The sequence below is a fragment of the Channa argus genome, chromosome 5 (genome assembly GCF_033026475.1).
Source record: "Channa argus isolate prfri chromosome 5, Channa argus male v1.0, whole genome shotgun sequence".
Classification (NCBI taxonomy): domain Eukaryota; kingdom Metazoa; phylum Chordata; class Actinopteri; order Anabantiformes; family Channidae; genus Channa; species Channa argus.
The window spans coordinates 12,044,367-12,067,348 of NC_090201.1; the positions used below are offsets into that span (position 1 = coordinate 12,044,367).

Below are 22,982 nucleotides of genomic sequence, written 5' to 3' on the forward strand. Positions count from 1 at the left end.
TAACAGCCAACAGCCTGTTCTATATACATAAATGGCACTTAAGTTTTTGTTGAGACCAGCTTAGAAGATCCTGAACTATGCCTTCAATGAATAGTCACCCAACAGCATTTAATCATCACTGACAAGAAATCACAGTAATATTTTTATGCAGATATATACATATCATTTGGCAAATACATGGAGTCACGACCATAGCCATATTTCTTATGCATAATGTGCACTAGCAGCAACTTCAGTTGATGTTTAAAAGTGGCAAGGCCATGGTCAGCCCAATGTTGCATAGCCCTCCAACCAAAAAAACCTTTAACTTGCTGAGACATGGACTCCACAGGCCCTCTGAAGGAATCCTCTGGTATTTGGCACCAGCAGGATATATTTTCATCTTTTCCCCATATAACCATTCGAATGATGTGAGTTAAGGTTAGACCTATACGCAGCAAGCTGCAATGCACACTTCTAGATCATGGCCAGCATTTATATTTTTCAGCATTTTGTGCAACAGTAGTTGTTCTGTTGGGTTGCTCCTTGTGTGCATCAAAGCTTGATGCACAAGCTTGAGCTACGATTCTGCATTACCATTATCTTTAGTTGCTACATGGTTGGTACTGACTACTACAGATGATAGAACCAACCTACAAGACCATTGGCCCTTGTCAAGGTTCACATCCTTACACTGCTTCAAGGACTGTATAACCACCTGCTACTTTCGCAGGCCTTGACAAGTGCCATCATCATCGTTAGTATCATCATCAAAGTATTTTCAGTAAAGTATGAATTCAGGCCTGGGATTGAAACAACATCTCTTCTGCCAGTGTCTTTCTCACTGTGTGCTGGGCCCAGAGCCGATGGTATAGAGCATGTGCTGGTCTGCGCTGTGGGATACCCCTCTCAGATTACTGCCTTTGCCTTTTCCCTCATCTTCCCCCTGCTGCCCCCTTCCCCCTTGCCTTTACATTCCGACTCAGTCCATGTGCTACAAACAAAGTGGAAAAGGGAACATCCCTCCCATTATACATACATCCCTACTCATTCCTATTGTGCAGGGGCCAGAAACAGAACAGTGGATAATGTAGAGCTGACTAGTGCTTTCCATACATTATAGGCAGTGTGCAATAAGACAGTCTGTCTTGTCACTTTGTTAGAAGGTGCTGGACTGATAGTTGAATAACACAGTGCCTGTTCAAACCCTCGAGCATTGAAGTTATGGAGAAGTTGATGGGGAAGAGAAGGAGAACGAGTAAAGGGGAGTGGCCTTTAGCACAAAGGGCCTTCCCATCAATCACCTCATCACATTTGTAGCATAGCCATGTGACACAAGCATGTTGTGGTGGCCCCCATCACTTTTTTTCGGACACTTTCCCCCTGATCTCGTCTCTTCCCCTGTTTTTCTGTCTGTGATTTCTTTTTCTCTGAACGCAGAGCTGTATCCTAAAGGTTGCTGTCCATAACACACATGTACATGCACACAGACATTCTCTGTGTTAAGGTTGCAGTGGGAGGCAGCACGCTTAGTGGCTGAGTGTGAGTGGTGCTCTTGTCATGTGCTGGTGGTATTCCCTCTGGGCTTCCCACTCTGGAGTGATAGATTCCCACCGTTGGCTCCATTTGTTTTGTACGTTCATTTTTCCGTCAGTGTGCATTATCACTGGTGGTTATGGCAAATGCATTTTAATCCCAGAGGAATTAATGGAAGATTTCTGGTTAGATCCCAGTGGTGGCGTGCAGACCTTTTGCTTTGACTGCTCTAAGAAGCTACTCTGTGAAGCCAAACAAACAATGGGCTTTTAGGAGTTATCATGTCTCACTGTTTTTTATTAAAGAGAACAAAAGAGAAAATACATTCAAAATAATACCACATTATGAACATGCACTGTATTTTGTCCTTTCCATCAACTCCAAGGCTGTATTGTTTTATGTGAATCACGAACATTATTTAAATCTTGTAGGAAAGATCCCAACGATGGACAGAATTTTAAAGAGATGCAATATGAAAAAGTCTAATTATCGTCGATGCTTACTGCTGAAAATCTTAGTAATAAAATAAAATGGCAATAAAATGGGATTTGAGTTCCCACTCACTGCAAAGTCCAAGTTTGCCTTGTTTGTCCTTTATGTAGTATCCAACAAAATAGTTGTTGAATAGCTGTTTCTCCTGGTCAGAGACTACTGAAAGTAATATTTAATATGGGAATATAGTTATTATGAGCAAAAAAACACACATGTTTAGAAAAACAAACTTGCAATTTTTTTGTATGCTGCCTTCTATTTAAGCAGCTATTGTATCTCTTCAAAACACATTGACATTTAATGGCCATTGTTTTCTGTGTCTTTGTTAATGATTATGGCCAGGAAGGCTTACAGTATGTGTGAGTCAGGTCCCTGGCTGTATCCCTCTCCATTGTGTTGCTCTTGTTGGGGGGCTGACAATGATGTCCACTGTCCTTTTTGAGTGAAAATCGCTGTCATAGCTTACATTCTACATGGTCCATATGCACACAGACCAGCTGGTCTCACCAAGCATTCTACCGTATCAAGGCCATTTTGAATTCATGAATAACTTTGCTGTCTTCTGTACAACAGGGAGAATGTCTCTGATTTCTAGCATGGAGGGGAAAGAGTGAGAATCTGTGATTTTCCTTACTTTGTGAAGTAGGAGCACAGAAAGAAAAAGAGGGAGCGCTCGTGTTTACTGAGTGAAATAGGAGTGTTCGCCTGATGTCTGGGAGCAGCAGAGTCAGAACAGTGGGACTCTGCTAGATCAAACGGGCTTCCTCTGCGGATAGAAGGCGAGGCAGTCAGAGAGGAAAACAGGCAGGAAACGGATAAAGGAGAGATTTCTTTGTAGTGAGAGAATACCTAAACAATAAATAGCACTAATGACCATCTCACTTTACTTTGTGTCTGACTAAGGATTTACTGAGGCAAGTTTCAAACAGGTGTGGGCCACATGTCTCTCTCTGGTCTGCCATGACCCTTGACCTCTTCTCTCCCCTGCCAGCCACAGACTCTTTGCCCAGAACTCTCAAGCCTACTGTCAATTGGGATGACACACAAACACACACACACACACACACACACATATATGCACATACACATAGTGGTCAATAAAGACTGTGAACCGTATAATAGAATAATAACTATAGCCTGGTCTGCATTAGTCATAAAATGCATTAAAGCACATTTATTTTTGTAATCTAATTTACACAACATACAATGTGCCGAAGCTAATAATCCACAAATTATTATAATCCTCTTTATTGAACATATTTTCATCATTTAAAGCACTGGTGAACTAAGTAAGTGAATCCTTGGATTTGAACTGGCTGAACAAACTTCAGTGGCTAAAACCTTAGTGCTTCCATTAGCTGTGGATCAGACCTGCACAATCCTCAGGAAGAATTTTGTGGCGTTCTTCTTCTCAGAACCGCTTTAGCTCAGATATCTATTTTCAGGGTGTGTGGCTTTTCTGAGAGCAGCTCCCTCCATGGACACCATGCTCCATGTAAGCAGGCATGATGATTTGCAAACGTTAACTCAGATGTTAAGAAGCTCCAGTGATTGCCTTAAGCCATTAACAGCAAACGTTTAGGTATTTTACAAGTTTAGACGGCTCTAACCCACACATCTGATCTAATCTTGTCAAAATTGACTGGATGCAAAGTTTGCTAATTGAGAATATGAATATAAATCATGCTGTTTCTATTTGGGGATGGGGCTACCATCTGGTCACATGTGCTCTTTGTTTACCTGTACCTGCTACCATCGGTTACCTGCATATCCATTAACCATAGAATTATCTTACTTTTCTAAACTTCAGAGGGAGCATCAATAATTCAGCAACACACGAACAACAATGACACACACACAGCATTGCTGCTTTTCTCATTTCTACAGATTGACCAGGACTGTATCACTCTCTTGATATTTTTATGGCCCCATTTTGTTTCTTTTAACCCCCTCCCCAGTCCGTGCAGTTTTTTTCTCTCTCCACTCAGTTATGTTTCACATTTTATGGCACTTTTCATATGTTTTTGATTTTCTTCCAGCTCTTTTGCTGTATTGAGTTTCTTCCTCACATCAAGGACTTGATTCTTGATGTGCCTGTGTATGTACCCACCCTTCTTCCTTCTCTGTCCCCTTTCTTTTTATATCTTGAGGTTGTTTTGAGGGGCTGGAGAAGAGGCCGTGGAGGGGAGCTAGGAGGAAAGGGTGTGGCCACCCACACTGCAGCTCTCCATTGTGTTGCACCGCTTCTGACGTGCCCTCTCTCTGACACACACGAAATAGGACACACATTCTGTGTAGAGTCATTAAAACCCTGTGTTTCACTCTCTGCTCCTTAGAGAGGTGTATTGTCTTTGTATGAAGGCAGTCCATTCCTGTGTACAGGAAGCTGCCACGACGTCAAAGAGCAAAGAGGCCTGCTGTGGATAGTGTGAGGGCATAGTGTAGAAACAGACTTGGGACAGATGACAACATTTACAGTATGTCACGTGTACACTTATGGGTTGTATGTATCAGCTGGCCTTCAAAGAGATTTGGGCACCAGGAATTAGATGTGATGTCCACCATAGGGTTGTCAGGATAAGGACTCTATAGTCTTTTCAATCTAATACTTTCATACTTCGTCTAATCACTGACCCATTTTCAGACTGAGGTCAAAGCTGAGGCACTTTCTGTTCAGCTTCTTCCTCATCAATGTTTAAACACATGCTCGTTAGCTGTCACTGAAGTTTATAGACAGGTTTCCTTGCTTGATAACTTCTCCTTAATCAGCTGACTTACTGGCTCTGTGTCAAACAAATACAAGTAGCTGTGTGGGTGTCATTGATGATATTAGTAAGAAAATGAGAAATGAACCAGGAAGTCCTGTTTGAATAATACATACTGGCAAAAAACACTGCTCAGCAGGTTATACTCCTTTGAGGCAGGATTTGACAACTCCAGAAGTCAGTCATGGCTGCAATAGCTTCCTTCTCTTTGTGTTTAGGGAGTAACTGGCAGAATTGGCTCAAAAACACAAGTTAATATATAGTCTGCAGAGAGTGATAGCAAATGGTGTTGATCATAACTACTAAACACTTGATGATTTCACCCCATGTCATCAACTTGATACTGTCATTCAATATAAATGTAAGGGGAAATGTTAGCCTAACATTCAGTTTGTTCAGCCTGTGGCATGTTAGTGAAATCTGTCCCAGTGTGAGTCAGGCTGCAGCCATTAAGAGAGCGGTTACTGTGCTGATCATTAGCCTGCGAAGATGCTTGTTGTGACCCATTAGATGGTGATATCTGAGCTGTAGGGACAATCATGTGAGTGGTATGTAATTTTCGCGAACTAGGCAGTTACGTGTGAGAGAGCGCAACAATAGCGTGTATGTGTGTTTGTGTGTAGCACAACGGCTGCATTCATTCTGTGTCACAACAGCCTCGGGCTGAACTCAGATGAGTGTTCGTCACGCTGCAGTGGTTTGAAAACAGATCCTTAAAGTATCCTCTCAATCAGTCTTTAGATAAGCTAAACCTGAGTGTGGTTAGTCTCATTACTTTCTAAATGCTTAAGTTTGTGTTCTCCACTGCAGAATCTCGCAGTTGGTAACACCATACTATGCAAGGACGTAGAGATCTCTTTGGCCAGTGAGCTCACTCTGACCCTGACTTGCCCTCCTACACGAAGATTAATTTAGTCTGATATATCCCAACAACGAAGTAAGTGTTCGCCCATTCATACATCTGCTTTACAGGAGTCTCCAGTGCAACACATAGCATCAGTTGCCTACTTACAAATTAATTATGCAGAACAGTGATCATGCAAACACAGCTTTACCTCTTTTATCTAAAACCAAACATGTAAACTCTCCGCATATCTGGTTTTGTACTTTTTACTGATGTTTTCCTGGCTCCAAGCCGTCACAGATTAGTAAAGTGTGAAAAGCATAACAGTGTCCCATTTTATTTTTCATACTACTGGTTGGGTCTTGCAAGTTCCAGGACTTTAGCATATTTTCCTATTTGGGTGATGTCACACTACTCATTGAATGGGTAAACGCTGATATGCCCTAATGAAGTTTTAAATTGTGCCTCTGTGCTGAAGCTCATCCGTTAAAGGAATTAGAAAACACCAGACTCCTTTATGCTTAAATTCTAAATCACTAAATGTATTAGCAGCATTTTGCATTTTTGAACACAAAACCAGCCCAGTTTTAACTTGTCGCACTTGTTCACATTTTTTACCAATGTATGTATGTTATACATGAATATGCTACTTATATTTAGAAACAAAAGGATAAATGCAATGAGTGATTTCAAGTAGTATTAGTGTAATCTGTTTGACTGTCATATTAAGCCGGTTGAAATGAATGACCTTTCATATTCTCTATAAGCTCATTTTGACAGTTTTTTTATTATACCTTGAAGCCACAAAGTCAATGAGAGTAATGCACAGCTGCACATAAACTCACTTGACACTTCTACTACTACTACTTTTGTTTCAGAATTACTGTGATAACATTCACATTCATTGTTATCTTAACCCCTCTCTTAATACTCTGCTACTAAAGAAAAGACAAAGAGATTGAATGGACCTGCAGTATAACTATATACTGTAAACTAAAGCAGAAAAACAAGCATTTTTATTTTCTGTTTGTAATAAGTGTGTTTCTAGCTCAGGGCAGTCGTCCACGGACGATAGGGTGAGTGGTTGGATCCCCGGCCCTGGCTATATGTCGAAGTGTCTCTGGGCAAGACACTGAACCCCTAACAGCCCACTCCCATCCCCAGCTGTGCAATGCCAGTCCAAGCCCAGTAGAAATTGGGGAGGGTTGCATCAGGAAGGGCATCCGGCGTAAAAACTGTGCCAAATCAACATGCGGACAATGATCCGCTGTGGCGGCCCCGAACTCACAGGATAAGCCGAAAGGACAAAATAAATAAATAAATAAATAAATAAGTGTGTTTTGTAAGCATTTATATGTGAAGGCCATTTCATGTTGCCTTTTCCACCACAACAATAAAATATTCAGTTGTTTGTATAAAAAAAGTGTGTTCTAATTTAGTTTTCTCGATCTTTCCATTTTAATTTCTGTTGATGGGGAAAAATATAATCAGTTTTTGTCATTGACCAATAGTGACGGAATGCTGCGTCGGTATCAGCCAAGTTATCATCCCAGGATACTTCTTCTCCTCCTCACTGGGGCATCCCTTTAACTGAAGTGCTTAGTCACAACATTTAAGAAAACAGAAAGGAAATCATCTCCTCCCCTTGTTGATGCACCTTGTGAAAGACAAATTGTTTACTTATTATGACAAATTTAAAGCCAGCTCAAGATTGAACAGTGCTGCAAAGAAACAGACTCGGAGGAGCAAAAAGAGTCTTTCCCCCAGCTATGTTCTCAGAGTTGTTTTCGTATAGTTCAACAAAATCCTGTTGTGGTCGTTTGCTGTGAGGCGTGGAGTTGTGCTCCTCACTGGGAGCCTATTCATGGTGTTTAGCCAATTTTTCTCTCTCTCTCTCTCTCTGCAGCAAGCAGACAAATAGCTGGGTGTCTATGCAGTTGGATGTTAGGACAAGTTTAACTAGCTGGGTGAATGTGAAAATCACTGAAAAAATCCCTGTGGGTAATGGTCTGCACCCATATAACACTTTTCTACTTTTCTATCGATGCCCAAAGCGCTTTGCACTGCTTCTCATTTAACCATTCACAGTCACAATCACACACACAGACACTTACACACCGATGGGGGATGCACCAATGCTATGTAGCTGGCCTACACTCAGCGGGAGCAGCTACTTTGGGGTTCAGTGTCTTGCTTAAGGACATCTCAACACGAGCCGGGAATGGATCCAACAATCCTGGGATCGGTTGATGACTGCTCTACCTCCTTAGCCACATTTGCCTATATAATCAGCCTAACAGCACTGGAATCATTCTCATGACTCTGTAAGCCCCTGGTTGCTCAGTTTTCCTGTATTGCAATGCTCTGTTCTCCACAGGGCGAGGGGCAGGTAGGGTGGGGCTTTGATCATTTTAAATGCACATTGCACTGCGTCTCACATATCCAGGTTTTGGTATCTGTGAAAGTGTGACAGACTGCCGCCTTGTTGAAATTGCAACCATATTTCATTGGTCAGCTTGTTACTGCGGGTAGCCTGTACTCTCTGAGCTGTGCCTCTGCATAAGTCATTACTACGCAAGGACTTCTCCGTAGTGTGCAAACACACACATACATTACATGCACATGTACAGATGACAGCGCGAGAATGAGTTATACCTCTGGAGCAGTGAGTTGGAAAGAAGGGTGCAGTCAACGCAGGAGGGTGGGGGGTGTGATTGCATTTGCTGCATAGGTTGATCCTGATTCAGCTTTTTCTGCTTTTAGTGATGACAGGATGAGAGCCAAATGCTTTGCATCACACACTGTTCTCTAATTATAACATACAGTTTTCGCCTACAATGTAACCTTTCCTTAAGAGCTTTGTTGTAAATGTAATCTTTTCTTAGAACAGACAGGCAGGTTTTTCAGGTTTGTATTATTGCTGTTTACATTACCAACGATTGATTTAACTATAAGGAGAAATGCTAATTATCAGAATTGCTAATTATCAGTTGCATGACTAATTTGTTTTGTAATTCATTGTTTCCGCAGTAATACAAATATTGTACAGCTATCCTTGAATCTACCACAAGAACACTGTGTCAGCAGATGTTGCTAAAGTGGGCTGGAGCTGCATGTGTCTGGCACTCCTTCACTGCATCACTGTATTTTCTGCACATGCCCTATTAAGTCCCCCCCCCCCTCCCCCGGCCCTCTCCTCCTCTCATCTGGGTAGAAGGTTGTATCTGCAGAGAGATTTGACCTAAAGGTGGAGGCGGTGATACCATCTCATGCTATCGGCCCCTGTTGTGTATCTCATCTTTTGTCTGATGGAACATATTTCCCTGTTATTTTCTCTTAGCCATGTTGACTTCGACTGGCATTCAGACAGGGATCAGCAACCATCTGCAGATGCTGCCTTTAACGTGCGATGTTGATGTCTGCCCTATCTTCTCAACTCTCACTACGTTCTCTATCTCCATCTTTGCCATTTTGGCATACCGCTGACGTGTCTTGGAATGCAGGGATAAGAGCTATCTGTGTTGGCAGATACATACCAATCATGTACACATGTATTATACTAAACATCGTTTCCACACTGTGTGTGCACGCGCTCTGCGCTCTGTGACAGATGCTGCCAATCACAACAATTACTATTACACATTGGGCTGGTCTTCAAAACAATGGTGCTTCCTTCGGGGGAGGGTGTGTTACGTACGTGAACACCCAAATCCCTTGAGCTAACTGTGAATTGATGCTGCAGTGCCAAACGAATCTAATACTAAAAGTAGTGTGAGAACGATGAAGGAAAAAATAAGAATTGTTGACTGTTTAATCAGAGCATGAATTTATTACACACAGCGTCGCAGGAATGTGTCAACCTGCTAGTACCCACCCGATGATGTGTCTGCACATGAAAGAGTCCACACCTATCCATCGCTCACTGGATCTTGGATCATTATTTTAATGCTTTTTTCTTAGAGAGAGTGCTGTCCGAGACTGTCGAGGTTGATTTAACTTACTTCAGACACTGTCAGATGGACCACTCACACAGACACACTCAGCGGGCTCCTTCCCATGCTTATGTTGTGGATTAGTCAAATCCCCTGACTGGCTGCTAAGCTGATTAAGGGGGGGTGTTATGCACTGGCCATTTGGAAACACTGGAAAGAGTATACGTACTTATACACACCCACATGCACACTCAGTGGGACAGCTCAGTTTTTTGTCGTTCATACTGGCCCAGGATGGTATATGTTTGTGTGTGTGTTTTTGTCCATACCTCCTCAGACAGATGGTGTAGATCACTGTACAGTCAAGATTTGCATCCCTACAGCACATGGTGTGTGTGTGTGTGAGAGAGAGAGAGAGACAGAGAGAGAGAGACAGTGAGTTGAAGAGTTGTGAGATGAAGAGGGAGAGATGAGGGCTGTTGGAACAGACTGAGGCCCAGATGGCTGTGTCCGGTGGAGACAGGAAATAGAGGTGACACCAGGTGGATGGCACTCTGGAGACTGAACTACACACACACGCACACACAACCACACATACTCAAACGAATCCATACAAGGGCAAGGTTATTTGATGAAGGAGTGTGGAAACAGTCAAATCAAATTATTTTATCAATTACGCTATAGAGTAAAAAAATATATTTATATTTTATGAAGTAAAGGTGTTAAATATTTTAAGGTTATTGCATCTATAATCTTGTATATCAATTCCTAGTACTGAAAATGGGTGCAGCAAGCATCTCAGCTGAAATCCTTTCATCTATCCCCACTGTCTGCCTCTGTATGAGATGCCTCCCCCTACTTACAGCTTCTTTCCAGACTGGGTTAGTAAAGCAGACAAGGGTTGTAAATGGGTGAGGAGCTAGTTAACTTTTGATTAGCAGACTAATTCATTATGCATAGAGACCCCAGCCCCCAATTTGCAAGCCTTCCAGCCTGCTGTGTGCCACCATACGAAAGGAATCAGAGCATGTGATTGTTAGAAATTGAGCCTGTAGGAATGTGTATTTTGTGGTAAGAAGCAAAGAGTATGCCCAAAATGATCCCGTTTGCTTTAAACAGGATGCTGATGTGATAGATGAGTAGATTCAGGATCCAGAAGAAGTTAGAACTCCTTTAGCAGTAGACGGACCCGAAACTGACAGTTGTATTGTTAGAGGTGTTTTCCACCAGTTGGTGGACGTGGGAGACTGACCGCCTCCTTTAGCGTTGCGACCCCTGACCCTTGACCTGGGCTCTGAGCTCATGCAGTGCCAAGGAACCCTGACGAGAGCCTGCATTGCATAGACCATAGAGATAGAGTTGGCTGGCTAGTAAAGGGTTAATGACTTCCTGGTCTGACCAGAGCGCTGCGGAGCAGTGCTAAGGAATGTACCCTTGCTGAGTACGACCCCCCACTATTTCTCCAACTCTCCTTCCCCGTCACCTCCCTTTCTTACTCAGCCCAGTCTCTTTCTCCTCCTGCCTCCTCCCCCACTTAAAAGGTTGCAGTAAGGAAAGTAGTGGAGTTCCACCACACACTGCAAGATATATTAACGAGACCAATTATCATTTGCCAGGAACAGTTAAAAAAAAAAAGTGAACATCTAGCACAATAGATAAAAAAATTATATTATGAATGCCTGAACCTTTCCAAAAACAATGTCACTCAATGTCACAGAAATTGTTCTGCAGTTGTAATGCGTCATGCATTTTTATTTTGTTATTTATTATAACACAGCTGTATATTTGGCAGTTCACCACAAAAGTAGAGCTGCTTCTCTCATCTAAAATCCAGGTTTATTCCCTGCATTTACTACTCTGTAACTACTGTTTAAATGTGGGGAGGCCTGCACCTTGTGGCAAGTTTTGTTTCTTTGTGTGTATGTTTGGTTTTCGTCCTTTACTAAAAGCATCATTCAATTGTTGATTTGGGTCAAAAGTAAAATGTATAAAGTACCTGAGAAAAGCCTATAAATTTTACTGTTACCCTCAGAAATCACCTGTTCTTGACATACGTCTGCCAAGCTATAGCACAGAGTAGCTTTTATTTCTCCCTTTCCTCTACCATGCAGAGCAGCATTACCATGGTTTGGCTCCAGCAGGGGTTTTCCATGTCTAAAAGTCACTAAGCTCATTAACTTACATCTTTAAGGACGACACTGCTTTTCCTAAAGGTTTTAAGCTCTGGGTGAGAGAGGATATGCCTATATAAGTTTTTGTGTGAGTGTGTGTGTGTGTTTCTAAATGTTCAGACCCAAGGAAATGACATTGGTTGGAATCTTTCCATTCCTGCAATAGTTCTCCCTCCAACACTTACTGCAGTGTAACTCTATCTTTTCCTCTACTCCTCTCCACACTCACTCATGCATATGTGTGTGCATGTGTACAGTGAAGCATTATTAGGCAGGCATGTCTGGAACTAATAGATTCCACCCTGTTGAAGAATCATATTAGAAATACTACTGTACCTGCAACCTGAGGCTCCAGACTCCCTACTCTCTCTCTCACTCACACACACACACACACACACACACACACACACACACACACACACACACACACACACACACACACACACACACACACACACACACACACACACACACACACCTCTCCCTTCAACCCAGCAACCCCCTGGCCCACTTTCCTGCAGTCTCTCTTGTCTTTCCTATATTCCTGCCCAGTTTCAGGTTTGAAGGGTGATGTCGGTCAACTCTACAGCTGCCTGTTTTTTCTTGAGGCCCTTTAATTTGGAGAAAAAGACACACACATATCAGTCTAATCCTCCATCCTGCTCCATACACACACACACACACACACACTAGCTTCCTGCAGTTGTTTTAGTAGGACCCTCCCCTCCCGTGTGCTCCCTACTGGCAACAAAATGGTCCAACTGACTTCCTGTCTCTCTGTCCACTCTTCCTGTGAGTACCAGGATGAATGGATATATTATTCACTATGACGCAGTGCCACCCCCCACCCCTCCCTCCCTCCCCCCACTCATCCTTTACACTGCTTTCTTTTCTTTCTCCTTTTCTCTCTTTCTTTCATTCTTCTAAGGACAATGGCATGCGCTCATAGTGGTACAACTCAAAACCATTACCACCCCCTTCTGCTCCCCCTCCTCTGCTCTGTACTGCAGTATCAGCCCCTGGAGCAACAAAGACTAGGCCTTACTGCATAAACACAGTGTGCACATGTACTTGCACGTACACACGGAACACAAACAGAACAAAAATAATGGGTAATATTGTGCTTCTCCTTGTTGGATGACTTACATTTCTTAGAACTAGTTAGTTGGTATGTGTGTGAGTGTGTTTGTGTTCTCTTGTTCCCACTGTGTATACTTTTACCTTTACCTGGTAAAGAGAGCTTGTGTTTAATGGATTAAGTCAAATGCACCTTGGAAATTATACTTAACTTTAATTTAATTTGTATTTCAGTGATGCAAACAACTGTTGAAGTGTTTCAGTTGCTTCAGTACTGTCGAAGGAGAATATTAATGTGACTTCACTTTCACTAATAAGGGATACCAATATTAGCTATCCCAGTGTGCTGCACTGTTAACTCCATTAATTTTACTATCAATAGGAAAGCCGGTCAAAACTAAACCTCAAAATTAACACTCAAAGTGAAAAATTACAGTACACTGAAATGAGATTTTAAATGAACTGAGTTGTCATCTGCCGATTTATTGATCTTCTGTTGAGGGTTTTTTTTTGTATCCTCTCTCTCACTATCTCAAACATTCTTCACATCTAGTTGTAGACAGTTTCCATGTGTGTAGCTGTGTGTTTCGGCGTGTGCAAGCACAGTCCAATAATACAGTACTGGGGTGGGGCTTCCAGGAGCGGAGTGGATAGCTGCCGTCAAAACAGCTCAAAGTGACAGCTTGGGCTCCTGGTGTGTTGCTGTGAACTGCTAGAAGTGTATATGTGTGTGCCATTTGCCTTTAGCCCAGGGTTTTTTCAGGTATAATGAGTGCTTGTAGCAGTATGTGTGTGGCTCCTGTATCTAGGCCAGTTTAAAAAAGCATTCAGGGCAACCTTCACTTCAGATCCCAACAAAACAGCCTGACGCTGGTGGTATGTTGGCTGCAAAAACAAACTTAAGCCACAAAAGGCAAAGTTGCAAGAAAAACATGACATTTGTGTTCTACAATGCGATTGCCAAACAGGACGTATTATATGACAGCGTGGTTTGCCTTTTGGCAATGTTTCAGTGTTTTATTTCCTTCTGAGGATCCATCCACACATTTGTATCCATAAACGTGTCTGAGTCTGGTTTGATTTGAGGCAATCCAGACCAGCTGCCTTCTGCCTCAGCCCACTGTAAAATTAACAGCAGGCGTTGGCCATGGTGGTCATGTCATTCTAGCGTGGTTACACTGTCCCCATCGTCTATTTTTGCCTTTTCTTGGGTCCTGATGAGCAAACTAATGGATAATAGATGAGGAGGAGGGACAGGTGTTAGTAAAAAGTCTTGAGACATCACACTCATCAGATTCCTTTTATTTTCTGCTGGTTTGTCAACTCACTCTTTTTCTAATCGGAGAGATATTAAGGATGCATTCATTTTACTGAATTATGTCACCATCCCTTTACCATCACTGAGTGCCAAAACCAGCAGGTGACCTCTGTGACGTGAAAGAGTCATAATAGCAGGAGGAAAACAATCTCAGATCAGTGATTAGGATTCATTTTACATGGAACTGTGCACGATATGTTATTGGGAGAAATTGCCATTTGTGGTGTGTATGTGTGACTTTGTTTGTATCGACTGCACACCGGGGAAGTAACCTCAAACTAAACAAATCTAGATTGGGGAAATAGTTTAAAGTTCTAGATTTGTCTGCTTGATCAGTTTCTGTAGGTGAATGATGGCAGATCTTTGCCACTAAGAAGCGAGTGACCTCTGTTAGCTGGAGGTACTGTTACAAAAGGTTTGAAACATCTGTCGGCAGACAAGCACGGTATGCAAACAGGCTTCAAACACACACTTGAAAATCTCTGGGATAGAAAGAGTTTCTAATCCTCCCTCTGCTGAGTTGTTTCCTATTTGCTGGTGGTGTGGTAAAACTGGCAAAGTAAAAACTGTATGGACAAGGCTCGTGCAGACAGAGCCAGACAGCCCTCAGCGCTACAGACAAGAGAGGTGGTGGAGGAGGAGGATGGCGGGACAACTGAGGAGAGCATCAGTAAAGTGGAATCTCAGAGCCAGATGACAAGACCTGCTCTAATCTGCCTGGAAAATGTGACCGGGCTGTCTGGAGGGGGCGGAGGCGTCACATTCCAGTTTTCACTTGTTATGAGTGTAACAGGGATGGGACTGAAGGGAAGACGTGCACCGCTCATTTATGATGGCTTTTTCCGCTTTTGTACAACAAGCTCCCTGTCTCTGAGGTAAAACTCCTCTCCTGTTGATGATAATGGTGCCTAATGATTTTAAAGATGGACGAACAATCAGCAAACTTCAGTTTTGCAGCCAGTATCAACAGGGTACAGGATAATGGGCTCATGGTTAGCTTTGATTGGGTTAGAGAGGCACAGTTTTTTGTAAATTTTGTCTGTATATACTTTTTATCCCAAATGCAACTGAAGAGGGTTTTTGTTGCTCATGGTCTTGTCCCTCTAATAAATAAGTTTTACCAGTATTTGAAACATTGAGGTCATATGGGGCTGTTGTCTCCTTTACTCTCTACGTATTCTCTGCCCCTCATGTGTTCTCCCTGCTGCTTAACGTGGATTTTCTATCACCTTTGGACACTATTCATGGATGAGAGCTCTTGTTTTCAGCGGAGGTGTTTCTGCATGTGTTGTGTGTTGTTGTCTTGGGTCTTCTAATTACGGGGCTGCCATCTTGAGCTTTTTCACAGCCTTGAGAGGCGGGACACTGACTCACTCCCCATCATTGACATTGCTGTGTGATGAGTAAATCACACACACACACACACACACACACACACACACACACACACACACACACACACACAGACCGTAACCTATGTTGTCAAAGCAAATTTTCACAACAGCTCATTAGCACAGACACAGACTGTGTGTATGCATTTATTTGTTGTGTATGTGATCGTTTGCACCATAGTGTCATAATGCCACCATACTTCTAAGCACCAGTCTTCAGCGAAGAATGACTGTGAGCCATTACAGCCGCTGGCACAATGTTTAGGTCGGCATTTACAAGAGAGAAGTGAGAGACGGGGGAGGAGCAGGCTGCTCACAGAAGCATTTAGATATCCCACTTCTCTTTGTGGTAATGAGAAACTGCACTCTCAGCTGTTAAACACAAAGGCAGCGTCAACAGTTATTGTCAGACAGACGACTGACACTGCCTGCATGTAAGAGTGTGTGTGTGATTGGTGGGGGGGAGTCTAGACTGCACTGAAACCAGCATGGAGGCCAAAACTATCCGCTTTCTCTACAGCCAGCGTTGCAAAGGTAAGAAAGTTATACTGGATGGGTCATGGTAGAGCTGCTAAGTGTGACGGTTGGATGTGTGTGTGCATGTGTGTGTGTTGTTTTTTAATTATTTTAAAAGATGTATGATTAGCTTCACATTGGCAGGGAGCTATGAGAGCATAGCATTAATTTGTCAGCAGTCAACACTGATCCAGCTTATCACGATCCTGTGTACAGTATGTGTGTGCTACAGCCGCTTTGGAGACTTTGTGTGTTCCGGTCTATAACTGCAATGGGCAGGACTCTCCAGAGGACTTTTTTGTAGCCGGTGATTGAATATCGTTACTGAGTGTGTCTGCACTGAGTGCATGCTATTAATTTGAGGCCAGACTGGAGAGCAGCATGGAAGAGTGAGAGGGGGAAGGTGGCAGACGGAAAATGAAAAGTGATAAGCAGGGATAAATGATTGCCTCTGGAGATCTGTGTGTGGAAGAGGATAGCCTGTCATGCACACAAATGCACACGTATATAAACATGATGATGCACATGTATACACAGCGGTCTATGCCTTGCAGACTGGTGGGAGGGGGATGGAATCCAGCCAAGGCTCCAGGCTGATGTGTCAGGATCTGCCAGGTGTTTTTAACTGAATCCCTATACATCTATCAGCTGGAAATATGTTAACATCTTACACATTTTTGTGGCAGGTATCTTAATGATAGTGCTGTACTGGCAACAGTAATGCATGTAGCTTTCAACAAACTTGAATGGCTAAATGCATGCAGATGACATTATTTGAGCAAAGATGTTTTTTTTTTTTATTTTAGTTTGGGGGCAAGAAACATTCTGTGTAAGATGGTCCTACATCTGGGTCATTCATGCCATAATAAGGTGAACAAAGAAGTCAGACTCTGATGGTGTCTTTCTCTCACCCTGGCAGAGATCCGTGCCCAGCTGGTAGAACAGCTCAAGTGTTTGGACCAGCAGTGTGAGCTGAGGGTGCAGCTGCTTCAGGACCTGCAGGACTTCTTCAGGAAGAAGGCAGAGATTGAGATGGACTACAGCCGCAACCTGGAGAAGCTGGCCGAGAGATTTCTCACCAAGACACGCAGTACCAAGGACCATCTACTCAAGTATGACAAACTAATAGAGTACAGACACAAAATGCAACTTACTGGGCTGCAGGTTGTTACAATGCTGCATGCATTTAGCTTTAAGTGCTTATGACAGCTGTTAGAGTTTTGTTTAAACTTTCCAAACGAAACGAAAAGATTAATCATCACCCAGATTCCTTATTTAGCCTTTCAAACAGTATAATGTGTTGCAGAAACTGGTGACTTCCTTCCTGAGAAAAGAGAAGCAGAGAGAAGCAAGAAAATAAAAAGATTGATGCCAACAAATCTTACTTTGTACCTTTTAAAATACTAACTTACATCAGTCTCTGCTTGGCAGTTTGATCCACACAAAACAGAAATGAGCATCTTAATGCAATATAGAAGCAATTAAACTGCCTAGTCGATCCTTTTTAATCCTCCAAACGATTCTGGACAGAGCGATTGCTACACGCACAAGCTCATTCGCATATTTGGGACATTGCACTAGGGTTTATGTTACTGTTTGTTCGTGAAGTTAATTAGGAGAGAGAATTAATGAAGATGTTCCACACAGTAACAGTAACATATTTATTTTCTTCATATATCAAATGTTATTTTTTATTCTACAAAATATTATAGATGATCTTTCAAAATGATTAAAACTGTTGAGAACTGTGCCGTTCAGTTTGTCTATTTTCTCTCTCCATATAATTTCCTTTAAACCATGACCTACTCCTCAGCCACCTTCCTCTTTTCCTCTCTGACTCACACAGTTTTGAAGAAAAAAAAATGCATATTTTCTGCTGGGGGCATACTCACATCTGTGCTTCACACATGCAGGGCCAGACTAAAAGAAATCAATAGGTTCTCTAAACGAAACCCAATTCTAGCCACGAGGACAAACCCCTCACTCACACATACACAGACACACACACACACACCCTCCAGCTCAGATCAATACAGAGGCAGTTGTCTGTGTGTTCCCCTGTGTTACTTATTGGGGGAGGGAAAGAGAGCGGGAGAGAAGAGAGAGGAAAAAGACCGAATAAAATTGGTAGCTGAGCACGTCGGCTACTGTAGCTGCTAGAGCAGGTCTCTTTAATCTGTCAATCCATATGTGATAAAGCCATAACGATAAAATTCTCCTACTGACAAGTGTTCACTTTACTCTTGCTGCTCTTCTATTGCTTTTCTCTTCTTCCAACATCTGTATAGTTAACAGTTTCCCTGCATCTGCTGCTGCTCAGTCCGGGTGCCACGCTGGAATCTCAGCTATTTTCCGGGATGTGTGTGGATTTGTGTGTGTGTGTGTACCAAGCATTGATGGTACTCCAAGCAATGTGGGGTGTGAGAGTTGCGTGTTAATTCCGCGGAGACCCGTGGTATTCCTGTTATTTGGCCGACTGTGTACAGCAGTGGTGAAGGGATATAGGGTTTAAGCATAGTGTGTGTGCGCGTGTGTGTGTGTGTGTGTGTGTGTGTGTGTGTGTGCATGTTCTGGAGCTGAAAGGCAGTTGGTCACATGGAAAAGCCCTCACAAGTTGCACACTAATTCAAAGCTTGCGCTTATGCTAAATATTAGTCCAGTCTCCTAATAAGCTGTAGACCCAACACATGGTTACAGCTACACTTTATTTCAATGTGGTATTTGGGATCATACGACCACATGTGACCTCAAGGATTTTTTTATTTTATTTTATTTTACATGTGTGGTTGCTGTATCCATTTAAATTCTTGCAGTGCTTTTTCCTACTTGCCCTTTTACAGTGGTTATGGAGCTTAAAAAAAGGTATCTAAGGTTGATTTTAAATAATTTACTCAGAATTAAAGCTGTGTCAAACTTCCTGTAGCACTAGGATTCATTCAAACTTCAAACTGGAATTGAGTCAGACTTTACATAAGACTGTATCATTACAACAAATTAGAAACACTTGATAAACAATGGTTTTAAAAAAAACCTTTATCAACTCATTTAAAACCAAAAAATACACACATTTGAAGTTAAGTTTGGAAAGATTGTGATTGTTTTTTATAAATTATTATTTCAGATCAGTTCCCCAAGCTGCTGTTTATAACTGACTAAATCTGTTAAAAATAATAGAAGAAAATATTAAAGTAGAATAAGTCTGGAATTATTCTTGATAAAATCTAATTTACACGTAATGCCTCACCCGTACCTCACTTGTAAGCTGCTTTGGATAAAAGCGTATGCTAAATGACTAAATGTAAATGTAATGCAACTACGTAAACTACGGATAGGAAGGCAGCCTTTAACAACAGGAAAAAGCATTTGGACTCTCGGCATGATATAAAACATCTCAGATGTCACACCTGATGCTGCGTTAAGGTCACCTTGGTTGAACAGGTAGGCAGAGGTGGACAAATCTCTGATTTGAAGCTGTTTTAAGATAATTGATGTTTATAGAAGTAAAGCACAGTCAGGCTCTGTTCTGCTAAAGTCTTAAGTTCCAGTTACTTACAGTCATACTCATATGTTTAAAATTTGTGAATGACATTATCGACATTTACAAAGTCAGTCGTTTCCTCTATAGTATCTACAGGCTGTGTTGACAGTGACGCGCCATCCAGGATTTCACCTCAAATCTGTGCTTTGTTTGTCTTTTTTCTCCTTTTTGTTGATTTTACAATAGTTGCTCCCATTTATTCAATGCTATTCACCGCCATTTTTGTTTTGGTTGAACAACAAGTTGTGGGGTTGTCTGCCTCAGAACTTACATTTGTCAGGTGTGTGCTCTCGTGTGTGGTTTTACTGTCCAGCAAGTCATATTAGGGGAAACAGTTTAGTACTTGTATTCAAATGTAAGTTCTTGTACTCAGTCTGGGGAAAAAGTGACATCGGGACATCCCTAATTTGAACTGTATCTCAGTGTTAGGATAACTAGAAATGCGGATAATTATCACCTCTCCTCTACTTGTATGTAAACGTATGTTACATATTATGCACCCAGACCCGTTTCCTAATCCTGAATGAAAAAAAGTGCATTTGAAGCATTGGGTTCCAACATTAAACTAACTAATTAAACATTAGTTAAAGCAGTGTTGAACTGCTCAGTTAGTGTTAGCTGTACATAACAGCCAACAGTGAGGCTCCTTTTAATGTTGTGTTCTTTGATCCTGAATGGAAACGAACATTTGGCATTTTCCCTCAAAATAAATTCATTGGCAGCGACTGACATTAAGACCCAATGTGCACCATGTGACCTTCAGAGAGCCAATGATATTTCATTGTTTACTTTGTGGTAGCCAATGGTTTCAGAGTTACCCAATCCTCTAGTGCCATTGCCATGGTGATCCTCCGTGGTGGGCTAAGGGAGACATGTCACATGTAGGTGAACCAGTTGAGCAAAAAGAGGAACTGGGGCCTTGTTTTAGTGGGGGAAATGTTGTGCAAACAGACAGAAATGACAACAAAAGAGGAAGAAGTAGAAAGTGATACAAATGCTCTTGGGCCCACATGACCATTGCGTATGAACTCTTTACATGAGAGTTTCAGTATTGTAATGTGTGCAGGTAGATTTGTTTTTTTTGTTTGTTTGTTTTTTTAGAATTAATATCATTCTTACACATAGTCCATCTGTCCATTGTAACAGCAACAGCCAGTACCAACGTATAACATCACTGTCTATGACTTTCTCACTCACTCATTCACTCACACCTCCCCATGGACATCACCCCCACTCTCTACCCCCTGGTCAAAGATCGTCTCTCTGACCTTCTGTACGCTTGGGTCAATACTCTACTTTTTCTGAGCGCCATCTGTGTGTGTGTGTGCGTGTGTGTGTGTGTGAGTGTTAGTGATATAAATGCCTTCTGGCTCTTTGCTTTCTGTATCCAGTTAAAGCTGCTCTTAATAGCAAAAAGAACTTCTTTCATCCATTCACAGTCACTCATAATCTATTTTACCCACTAGATCATCCATGGATCATCCATAGTGTCTACAGACATACAGAAAGTCACATGTACTGTGTGCACACACTTTCAAAAGAGTTAGTGTTGTGGAGTAAGCAGGGCATTGACAGCTTTGCATTTGTGCAATTGCTTTATAGGACTTGACAAAAGACAATGAAACAATATTGAGCTATTAAAGTGCTAGTGAAACCATTACAGTCTTTAAACCACTTAATTTCTTTGTCTGTTCCAACACTCTCTCTCCTTTTTCTTGTATTCCTCTTTGCGACAGCTGTGCTTGTGGGGGAGTCTTACTTATTCCTGCTGTGTTTTGTACCCTGGCTGAATCCTCTGTTCAGGCTGGCTCACCGTCCCTGTGTGTGTGTGTGTGTGTGTGTGTGTGTGTGTGGGTGTGTGTGGTTTGAACATAAATCTGTCTGGGCATTCTCTCTTTGTGTGTCTGTTATCCCAGTGCCTTGTCTGGTCTGAAAACTGTGTTTTGTCTATACATTTTGTATTTTGCTATACGTATGTATGTTAGGGGCATATAAATATAAACCCTAGCACACATACATCCCCATAACAACAAAGTGAAAAGAGAATTTGAGAATTGTCTGTAAAAGTATTAAAAAGAACAAACTGCAATATCACAAGTATTCAGACACTTTGTAACAATACTTTGCATTTAGCTCAGGTACCTCAACTTCTCTTGGTCATTGCTGAGATGTTTCTACAGCTTGACTGGATTCCACCTGTGATAGTTTACATTGATTGGACATGATTTAGGAAGGCACACACCTCTCTGTCTTGCAATGCTACAAATGATTTCTGCTTTACTACAGGTTCCCAAGAGCACATTGGCCTCCATAACCCTCAAATTCAAGAAGTTTGCTAAACCAGGACTCTTCCATGAGGTTGTTACCCGGTCAAACGGAGCGACTGGGTGAAAGAGCCTTAGTAAGAGAGGTGGCCAAGAACCTGATGGTTACTCTGAGCTCCAGAGCTCTTGTGTGATGTGAGAAAGTTCCAGGCGTGTTTTAGGCCCAGCCTATTGGAAATCTCTAGAGAGAACTGAAAATGGCAAAGAATTTGCGAAGAAGAATGGCAGAAAACTTTAATTAAATTCACGGAAGCTGCTAAATTTCTGTTTACAAGTTGTTATTTTGGGGTACTCTGTGTAAAAATAAATTTAAACAACTGGAGTATCAGGCATAATATAAATAACTAATACATTTTAAAAAGTGAAGGGGGTCTGAATACTTACTGAATGCTGTGTGTGTTTGTCTGTGTGTGTGTTTGTGTGAGATCTGTCAGTAGATAAGAGACCTCACTTCTTTAATCTAAAATTACACTTGAAAGTTCCTGAATACATTTGAAATCTCTCTCTGTCTCTCTCTCTCTCTCTCTCTCTCTCTCTCTCTCTGTGTTTGTGTGTGTGTGTGTGTGTGTACATGTAGGAAGGAACAGAGTATTTTATCTCCTGTGAACTGCTGGAACCTGTTGCTGCTGCAGGTGAAGAGGGAGAGTCGAGACCATGCCACCCTGTCTGACCTCTACCTCAACAACATAATTCCTCGCTTTGCCCAGATCAGTGAGGACTCTGGACGTCTCTTCAAGAAGGTAAGACATGCTTAAACACCCACAGGTTCTGCGTGGTTTTAACCACATTGGTTGTCTTAGTGGATTAAATTTAGTTGATTTCTGTCTTGTCTGATTTATAGACTGACAGCTCTTCATTTGAACCTTAGGCCATGCAGGAGAGCCTATGCAGTCTGCTTCTCATACAGAAGCCTCTTGTCTTTTTAGATCACTGCCTTTTTGTCTTTAAGGAAAAAAGAGAGAAGAAACCTGATAGAAAAGCAGAAAAAGAAAGTACCGAGGGAATTAGAATAGAAATAGAAACAGAGGGCCATCATGAGAGGACAAGGAAAGAATGGATGAAGCGATAACTCTGGAGATCTGATCTTACTGTGACCTTG

The 22,982-nt window shown here is 42.0% G+C and overlaps 1 protein-coding gene across 7 annotated transcripts in view; it reads left to right on the forward strand.

The window, feature by feature from the left end:
* srgap2 (SLIT-ROBO Rho GTPase activating protein 2) overlaps window positions 1-22,982 on the forward strand; it is a 49,515-nt gene that overhangs the window by 10,549 nt on the left and 15,984 nt on the right. For 4 of the 7 annotated variants that reach the window (XM_067504337.1, XM_067504339.1, XM_067504341.1 and 1 more), the window contains exons 2-3: window positions 16,941-17,133; window positions 22,461-22,623. In XM_067504337.1, coding sequence (XP_067360438.1) covers window positions 16,941-17,133; window positions 22,461-22,623 — 356 coding nt within the window. Of the gene's footprint in view, window positions 1-5,582; window positions 5,710-14,967; window positions 14,990-15,878; window positions 16,040-16,940; window positions 17,134-22,460; window positions 22,624-22,982 lie in introns of those variants that run through there. The other 3 variants (XM_067504342.1, XM_067504343.1, XM_067504340.1) reach the window with 3 other exon arrangements.